The 10,289-nt window shown below is 41.8% G+C and overlaps 1 protein-coding gene across 1 annotated transcript; it reads right to left on the reverse strand.

The window, feature by feature from the left end:
• Positions 1–6,749: 6,749 nt before the first annotated feature.
• On the reverse strand, positions 6,750–9,095 carry LOC137867279 (glial cell line-derived neurotrophic factor-like). The gene is made up of 2 exons (XM_068703793.1): positions 8,600–9,095; positions 6,750–7,764 (listed from the first exon to the last, which is right to left on the reverse strand). Exons 1-2 carry the CDS (start codon positions 8,832–8,834, stop codon positions 7,208–7,210), a joined length of 792 nt encoding a protein of 263 aa, XP_068559894.1. The 5' UTR covers positions 8,835–9,095; the 3' UTR covers positions 6,750–7,207.
• Positions 9,096–10,289: the final 1,194 nt, after the last annotated feature.

Consider the following 10,289-nt stretch of genomic DNA (forward strand, 5'->3'; position numbering starts at 1 on the left):
TTCACAGGGAGTAAAAGAGAAGAAGAAAACAGGAGGACGGAGGGCTGGGGACATTAATGGATGAAGCTAAAGGACATCAAAACACAGGGGGACCTGAGGAAGAGGAAGAAGGTGGGAGGGTTTAGTAAAAGATATGAGGAGGATGGAGGGATAGAGCAAGAAAGTGATAAAGGGAGGTCACTGTTCCCCCATGAGGGGAGAATGAGTGGTGAGTTAATGGTCTGGTTTGCCTCCTGGGGTCTTAGACACACACACACACACACACACACACACACACACACACACACACACACACACACACACACACACACACACACACACACACACACTACTACTGTGTTTACAAAGGAGATTAGACAGTTCCACTCTGTACCTCAGCGTAGCAGAGGTGCTTCAGAGCCATATGTGTAAACGATGAGAGGAATGCACACTGGTGTATTGACAATGTATGCTATGTACATTTTGTAATATGTATAACTTTTTTACCCCCTCAGGGAACAGCTGTAGTGGCCTATGTTGTCATGTAACTCCCAAATGCATGTTTTTCATGCAGTGACACAAGGTCCCTTATGGATGGAGCAAATAAAAAGATTAATAGTTAAATGTTCCCGTGGCTGTTACAGCTGTTTGATGTAATTGATTGTAATTGTAATCGTATTTTTTTAGGGATTTAGTAGGTTTTGACCCAACCACAGCAACAGATAAACAAACAAACCTAGCTAGAAACTTAGCTCAATTTGTGTACAGATGATGTGTCTTTCTGCCCCTCATCTTGTTCTTGTTCTTGTTCCAGGAAAACACACATCTAAAACGCAGCTATACACATTAAGTTCTCATTCTTGACCTAGGAAACAGCAGACGCTTTTGATCTGTTTTCAGTAAGATGTGATGCCTAATGTTGTGGTTTTCTAATATATGAACATGTTTGGTGGTTAACTTAGATAACAGTTTGTCACAATCTGCCTTGATTCATGTTTTCATATAATTCATGTTTAGCGTTTCCTGTTTTATTTTGTTACTCATCTCTCCTCTCGTTTAAGAACACTTACCTTTTAGTGTTTTCCTGACACTTGTGATTGTCTGCCCCGCCCTGATTAGTTTCACCTGTCCCTCGTTAGCCCTGCACTAGCCAGGCCTCCTGCTCACCTGTTCCCACTTCCCCATTAGTCAGTCACTATTTATATTAGCCCAGTTCCTTTGCTCCCTGTCAGTTTGTCTTTGTTGCATCTTTCGTTTGGAGGTTTGCTGATTCTTTCCATTTGGCCTGTCTTCTTCTTCTTTTTCTTCCTCTTCTTCTTCTTCTTCTTCTTCTTCTTCTTCTTCTTCTCCTCCTCCTCCTCCTCCCGGTCTTTTGGACTCCATGCCAAATAAACTGTTAAATTGTTAGTGCTGCTTCCTTGTCTGTATCTGCTTTTGGGTCCTTCTCCTACATGCACTCCAATTTGTGACATAGTTCAGTTTAGGACTTAGAAGTTCGCTCAGGTCAGCTAACATGGGGTGACCATTTTTACAAAGAAACTGGGACCCTTTAGTGTACTGCGTGTTCATGCATGAGCATGCCCTTATGTACACACCATAGGTATTTTCATCAGGATGGGGGACAATTAATTAAGGTCTTTGCACACTTAAGGAGTGTTACTTTCACACCATGAGCAGTGCCTCAGCACACAAAAAACAAACATGTTTTGTCTCCCCATATTCACCAAAAAACTGGCCGCTAAATTTCTCAAGACTCTGGACACCTGGTTTGAAACTGGAACAATCCTGGAAAAACCGTGACGTCTGGTCCTTGTTAGCTAATGTTTTAGTTTTGCAGCTATCTACAACAGTTTTCTTTAGGTTAGTTTTTTTTTTTCTCAATGAAAATATATGATTCTAAATAGATACAAATCTGAAGCTCTTGACAGCAGGGTTCACAATTAAAAGCTGATCTGAGAAATAAGTTGTAGGTGGTCTCAGACAAAACATTGCTAATAAATTTGACAAGTAGAAATGACACTAAGTTGTACATGCATTTGTCATTCTAGTCACAAGTATATTATTTAAGCCACTGTGCTGAAAACAGTACAGTTTTGAATAAATCCAAATATAACTTTCTGTGTGCTTGCGTGTCTTTGGTGGTGCCATTCAGGATCACACCCTTTTCAAGTAGGCCGTCACATCATCTCAGCTTCAGTTTCCTCTTTGCTTGATGTAGTGTGTCACATTGGAGCGGACAGCCTCCTCTCCAGCAGGGCTCCTGTCCAGTCTGTCTGCTGCGAGCTGTTTCTTACCATTAAACTCTAACAACACAAACAGAAGCGGACGGAAAATCACGTCAGAAACCAGCCTGTCAAAACCTTCGGCTTTGCCTACTCGGTGCGAGGGCATTCATTTAGAAAAGGGTTTACACACAGGTAGTCCCAGGAGCATTTGAGACGACTACTATTTCTACATCGCTGTTGGGCCGGAGGGCACCAGGAACACAGTCACACAAGCAGTTTCTCATTGCAACTTCTGGCTTTTTAAAATGAATTAAAATGGCAAAATTCTACAATGAAATGTATTCCAACTGGCCCTCTGCCACAACACTCAGAGATTTAAGCTTCCTACATGAATATACACACAATGACGTACCACAGGTGTGAGGCTGAGACAGAGCCTTGTAATGCACATTCTCAGGTTGCACCTAAATATTTAACCATCTGAGCGAACCCCTCTCGCACACCAACACGCAGGTGATAGTGTTACATTCACACCTCCTGACATTTCCTTCTGCAGCTCTAAAAGTCATGTCAAAATAGTGCATCCACCAAAGGCCCACCTGTCGGGCTTACTCAAGTTAACTGAAGTTCAAATGACTCATGTCCCTTAGATTAAGAATGTCAAGTGCTTGCATCATACGTAGAAGTTGCAGGAATATCTCAGATGCTCCAATTCTTTCGATATCCTTTTCTTATATTTCAACACAATCACTCTCCTGCAAGCCCACAAAATATTAAAACCTCTGCAAAATTCAATACATCTTCCAGAGAAGCTGACATCTTTAAAATAGAAGGTTTTGGTAAATGCCAAACCACTGTCGTAGTGTTTTATGATGGTGTCAAATTGTTTTCTTTCTTGCTGGCCATTTCTGGCAATGAGCATATAGTCCATCTGCAGTTCACTTTAGCAATGACTGATAACACATGTCTGTCTTGTCTGTGTGTGTGGTAGTAGTGATGAGTGGGGAGCCTTCGGCTGGTGGTCCAGACTGGAGGTTTGGCGATAGGCCAGTTGACGATGATCAGTGCAGTGCTGTTAGAGCTCCATGTTAATTCCCTCTGCCTCTGCTTTGTGTTGTAGCCAGTCAAAAGACAGCACAGCAGTGTTTCTGAAACTGTGACTCAGACTGTTTTTGGTATGAATCACTAAAATACCAGTGCTTTCTTTAGACTCTTTACTATCTAATTTAATTTAGCCGAAACTTGGCGCCAAAACCCTTAGACCTCCTCAGACCTCCTTAGACCTTCTTAGACCTCCTTAGACCTTCTTAGACCTCCTTAGACCTTCTTAGACCCTTCTCCTTTTGTGTTTCTGTTGATGACCTTCACGTTTTTTGAAAATTTCTGATTAAAAGACTCACTAAAGACAAACTACTTCATTCAATTGTGAATATGAGAAGATAACAAATCTTGCAGTCTCTTTTGATCTTAAAAACAGGGTGAGACAGCATCAGTATTGTGCTGTCGTCATAAGCCTTGAATTGGTAGCTGTATTGTTCCCATCTGTGATGCCTCCTTCTGTGGTTGTCTTTACAATTGACTCGTCATAAAGCCTGAGTCACACTGACAGATTCCAGTGCAGCGGCACAAAGAGCTTCTTGTCGTTTGACATCTCTCATGAAGACCTAAGACATGTCTGATACAACCGTGATTACACTTAGGTTATCATTCGTATCTTTTCTCACGCCAGCGGGCACAATGGTGGCGAACAAGGCTGTGGCCACAACTTCGTCCTCTTGAACACAAGCTGGTCACTGATTTGAATTGTATGATTTGAGCTATGGTGATCTTCCTATAAAGTACATCTTGAAACCATCGTGCTGAGACGCCAAGGAAGTGGACAATTCTCCTGAAAGTTAGACAGGTCGACTTTTAACAGCAGCCTCTCCAGAGTGGTCTGGAAATCATGGGAGAAAGGAACTTCTCTGTTCTATTTAACCCCATTAGCTGCTACTAAAGGCCTTCGGCTGCTCATCTGCTCTGGCAGGTGCACAATAAAAGCAGAAGCAGTGCCCTGGTTACTCTGGATAACCCACAGACCTACCACATACAGGTAAGAGAGACACTATATTGTGCTTTAGGTGAACCAACCCTGTTCTTAATGTAACATGAGTGTGTCAACACATACAGTTCTGCCAGTATTTAGCACCTGTTTGGAACGCCATCCTCTTAACCGCTAACACTTGTGTTGTATTACACTCCGGTGGAACATTATCCTTCATTACAAGCTCCTCTGACACCATGAACAAAAGAGCAGTGGACTCATCTGGCTAATGACCCTGTCCTCTGACTGCCAGTTAGCTCTAATGGTTTCCTCAGTTGTCCACAGCTAAAACTGATGAACTTGGCTGTGTACATTTTCTACGGTGGGGCCAATAAAGGATTGGTACTGCCATGGTTAACTCAGGAATATCTTTAGATTGGTCCCATATTAGCCATTTGGCCAAGCCGAGCTGTGTTATGTTTAGAAAAATGTTTAGGTCTTTGACTTCCGTCAGTACAGCTGGATCATCGGTGGCTTGGGAACTAAATAAATTAGTGTGAGAAATGAAAGTAGTGGCTGCAGAAAGTCTTGACTCGATCTATATGAACTGCATTTTTCCAGGTTCAAAATAAAATTCAACATGGCGCCGATTTCAATTTAAAATTATTTTAATTTAATGAAAATATTGGTATTGCGAGTAACCATTTTGGAACCAAAGTTACTGGCTGCAGATCATAATGTTACCATGGTGATACGTTCAACATCCAATACATCAAAATTCCAAGCACAGGGACGTAAACATATTCATGATTTCAAGTTTCTTAGTGCCTGCAGAGTGGAACTGTAGAACTAAACACGTCAAACAGTGAAACCTCAGCTGTCAAACTGTATTAATCACCGGCTCATAAGCTTGACTGGTGTATCAGCTCTGGTTGCAAAATGTCTCGTAGAGAATCACAGCGTTGTTTCTAGAGATAATGAGTTGCATAAGAAAATAGGAGAGACTTGGCTAGCCCAGTTATGCCCTGTAGTTGTTGAATCAAGCTGCACTGACTCACAGACAGGCAAAGGGAAGGACTGTGAAATGTGAGAGAGCAGGGCATGGATCAGATATCGACCACACACATTAGTTAAGCAAGACACATCATCTCTTCTCATGTTCTCTAACTCCTACATCATTGTCTTCTCTGGATGGTCGCCACCTTTTAATCATACTGTCTTTTCATTATCCTCCCTCCCTGTGCCAACGTATACATTAGCTCTTAACTCCATGGCTCGTCCTTCCATGTTGTTTTCTTTGTGTTGTAACGCTCATTTTTCATCTTTCCCTTGCTCTGCGTCTCAACTTCCTTTTATTCTTATGCTATAGATACTGTACTGTGTGTATGGATACTCCATCCTCTCCTGTGTTTATTGCCTGTTCTTGTCATTTGATCACATCAGAGTCTATTCTTCCTTTATATATTACAAAGGTAAATCCCCGATGCCCCGTTGCTCTCTTGTTCCTCTCCCTCTTTTACACAAAAAAGTGACAAAGATACAATGATTCATTTCTGTTACCTAATGTAAGTATATGTAAAACTGTATGGTGTCATTTTTTTTCTGAGCATTGCATGTCTTGTTGTCTGCTAAAATCATCCACATAATGCTGAGACAATCCCGTAAGTAATTGCAGACAGAATACGCTACACTGTGTAGAATACATTTATTAATAATTAAATGAGACAATTTAAAAGTAAATACCGTATAAAAATAAAGCTATATGTTTCTGAAGTGAGGAATTCTTGTTTCACCTACACAGCAATTCATCTGAGGGGAGGACATGAAATAAGCAGTGAGTAAACAGCTATTGTTTTTATCATGAGAACGAAATATGTTTTGATATAGCTTTTCTCTCCTCATCATTAAAAACAAAAACGGGAAACAATGCAGTCAAGTGAAACTAAAGTATTGGAGCATTGTAAACGCTAAGATACTGAGGAAGGTTTTCCTGTGAAGAAAAACTTTAAAGGTGTCCTGTGGAGTTTTTGACCACTAGTAGTGCTAATGAGCAATGTTTTTTAGAGGAGGTCCCCGTTTTGTTTGCATTGTATAAACAGGTGGGCGATACATACACCATCCTGCCACCGGTTTCAGATATTCTGCTGATCGACAATCGGTGGCGGTAACAAGCGAAGTAGCAATGCAACAGTAATGGCTAAGAAGAAGACAAATAAGTAGACTGCAAGCTTGTGAACATGGATGTAAACAATGCTCAATTTAAAAATATAAATTTGCAAATGTTTTATGTGAAGGAAAACACATTCAAATATTTTGTTATACATCAAGGATACAAAATATATTTTGATGAGAAACACTGAATGCACTCATAACTTTGATTGTTTACAAGATAACTCCACAGGGCACCTAAAAGCTGCTTTTATATATATATATATATATATATATATATATATATATATATATAAAAACCTTTGGCACACTCTGAGACATCACACTGAAGTAATAAATAACACGTATTCCTTTTAAAATAAATATCAATAAGTTAATAAATTCAAGATTTCATAAATACATTTCATATGTGTATAACGTTTTCCGTGTAACATGCCGTATGTGCTATACAGCAGACAGCTTAAGTCTGCCGAATCCTCCATTGTGTCTGATTGCTTTCAGGTATTTAGGTTGAGTATCCATGGAAACATTTAAAATCTCTCTGAACATAGCGATGTAAGGTGTAAACTGTATAGGACATTGTAGATACTGTATATTGGAGGAAGAAGAGGTTCATTGCTTTGGGGTAAAAACTGTGGTCACCTCTCCTTATTATTCCTTTCACGATGGACTCAAGTCCTACATGGCCCCACATAATGCCTGAAAGTTTCCTCACAGTGAGACAAGTCAGAAGAAAAAGACTCAACAGCATACTTCAAACGTGCGAGTAAATGTAAAACTATACAAAGCCTGACACTACAGCTCGCACTCCCTACACACAACCACACTTCCTGGCAGAGTGCTTCCTCACGGTGTGGTAGACGAGGTTGTCGTCCAGAAACGAGAGGTCATCGTCAAACGCTATTGGTCGACAGCAAGCCTGAGGGGGCGTGTCTTTAGGAGGAAGCCTCTTGTTGTGAGCGAGGTTGTAAAGGATTTTGTCATAGTTGGTCTCGGACTTCCTGCAGGGTCCGGAACAGTACCTGAACATCATTTCCTCGCTGGAGCGGTAGCCCAGACCGAGGTCCGTCACATTGAGGTGGATCTGTTTGAGCACACAGCCTTGTCTTCCTCCTCCTCTGGCCTTCCTCCCTGTCTCCCCTTCTCTTGCTCTTCCTCTACGTCCTCCACTCTGCTGGCTCGCCCCCTTCTTCCTCTCCCTTCTGTGTCGATTCCTGCTGCTCCATCCTTCTTTAGAGGGGGAGGAGATGGTGGAGGAGGTAGATGAGGAAGCGGTGGATGAGGAGGAGCGACGCATTCTGCTGATGGTCAATTTGATGAAGTCCACCACGTCTTCAAACTCGTTTTGGGACGGTTCCTCCATGGTGTCTGAAACACATCAAGAAATGGCACTCTTACAAGGGCGTATCATATTTGACAGCACATGTTGTTTCACTCTAACTCATCACTCTGGCTATGGAACAGATGGAATGTTGTGTCAGAAACTACACAAGCAAATGCGGAAATGGAAAACATTGTTTGTTTTTATTGAAGTTACAAATAGATTCCATTCTTATTTATGCACCACGCTGCTGTATATTTTAGTGGACTAGTTTCATTAAAGATACAGATACCAATAAGTAGCTCCATGGCAAATACCACTAGAGCTATAAATAGTGGATTGACAGAAAATTAATCAACACGCATTGCCATTTTTTATAACAAAAAATCGAAATATTCATTGGTTTCTACCAGTTGTGAAGATGTACTGTGTTTCTTTGTCATTTGAAAATGTCACTCATCATTTGATTTATCGATAGTAAAATAATTGTTATTTGCCACCCTACATACCATCATTTAATTATGTTCAAAGCTCAGAAGCATTTCTTATTTGGGTGTTGTACACTGTGGGAAATGTATGAATAATAACATCTGAATCCACTTAGAAGGTTAGAGGTCAGGATAACACACATTTGCAAGTTTCTGAATTTCAATTACTCGATCATCTAAAATCATTTTAAATAAAAAGTTTAGTATCAAATTCAGTCTAAACATTGTATTTTTTTGAAGTGAAAATAAACAAATAATAAAGTGGCCAGCTCCCCATGTTGTCAATGTAGCAGTTAATTCGTTTTTTTTCCTATTTGACACACAAAACAATGTAATTATTTGTTCCAGGAAAACAATGACTTTGGAAACTCCATAAAAAAACACAGGCGCTTACATGTCTCTCCTCCAGCCAGCGTCTCTTCCCAGTCCGCTGTACCCGCCTCAGCGCGGCTGATGCCCGGGGAAGTGACAGATAGGCGGATGTGAACCGGCGGGAGCTCCAGGGGAATCTCGGGGGCGCGCCCGTTACTCTCGGTGGACGTGGACTGCGGTCGGCTCGGGAGCAGCCGACTGGCGTGCACGGCGCTCAGCAGTATCAAACAAGTGGTCAGGCTATCCCATAACTTCATTGTCCAGCTCAGTCCGACAGAAGAACATGGCGCGATGAAAAATCAACAGGTATCATCTGGCAAACGCGATTAACAGCATATTGAAGACGTTCAACAATTGGAGAGGAAAGGGTGGCGCGCACTCATAGGCTTGGGGTTCCTGCCACTGAAAACCGATGAAGATCAATGTGGTATTGCCTGCGTAGCCCGCTGTAAACTGCACGCTATCTCTCGCGTGCCAGCTGGCAAACGCTGCGCAGCGTGGCGCAACATCCAAGGGGGAACGAAACCAAAGGCAGAGGCGCAAAATGCAAAGCAAAGACTTCCCCCCCTGAAGTTTGCTAATCCAACGACGCTTGAAAAACAACAATACTCCCAGTTTACAGGTTTTCGTTCAGTGCGCACGGTTCCTATTGCTCAATGCAGAGAGTCCTGCTCATCCCTAATCACCATCAGTCCTGACTGAGCCGTGAGGAGAAGGAGAGGTCTAACGGGGGAGACGGGAGGTGGTGGTGACGTCTGATGGTCCATCCTCTGCCTCTTCCTGTCTCCACCCATGCAGAGGGATGGAGTCCAGATCCACGATTGAACCTCGGGTCCAGAGTTGGTGAGGGTAGAGCAGTTGTGTTATGAAAGAGGCTCAGTCTGTGTTCTCAGATGGCTGAGAGGGAGAGAGAAGTTTCACTCTTTCCACTAACAATACTCCTGATTCCACTCCCATGCCTTTTGTATTTGGTTGACATTAGACGGGAAATGTGTTTCTAATCAGCCAGTCAAAACAGACTGAGAAGATTTCGTTGCTACTTATAGCCACGGTGCTCTTGACATCAAGCTGTTTTGCAGTTGATGAGCAGATGACATTTAACATCAAGGGAGAGTGAGCTGATATCCATTACGGCAACTGGGTGTTTAACTGGGAATGTTGCCAGTAGAAACCGTTATTTTGGTTTTTGCATAATCCGTGATGTAAAGTGTCATTTTAATAATTATCTGGCACAAGGGTTAAGCGTTGTCATTAAAATAAAAACACCTGAACATTTCTTTCAGCAACATTTTGCCGGTATAGTAAGAGTTCGGCTTAAGGCAAGGAGGGGTTATTTGGTGTCACATCACCTTTCAAACAGCCGCAATTCATGGTGTATGTATCATGGTGTATTCCTTTAGTCATCGCCACAGTAAAAATAACTACGCTCACACAGCTGTAATGTTTTAATTCTTTTTTTTTTTTCAGGGTATTAATTATGATTATTATTCCACATGATATTTGAGTCAAAGTCCAGATGGAACACAGTCCAGTTCAGTGATATGAAGATGACCAAGATGACTTCGGTTCAAGTGCTGAGACGCATTAAATCTCTGCTAACATATGTTTTAAGAAGCAGCCGTGCTTCACTTTCTCTCTTCTTCCTGCAGTGACTATTGTGGTTAAAATCTACCGCTGATCTGCACACACACTTTTTCTCCCGCAAAATCTTT

The sequence above is a fragment of the Cebidichthys violaceus genome, unplaced genomic scaffold (genome assembly GCF_023349555.1).
Source record: "Cebidichthys violaceus isolate CVI_PGR_0920_01 unplaced genomic scaffold, fCebVio1.0.p SCAF_9, whole genome shotgun sequence".
Lineage (NCBI taxonomy): Eukaryota > Metazoa > Chordata > Actinopteri > Perciformes > Stichaeidae > Cebidichthys > Cebidichthys violaceus.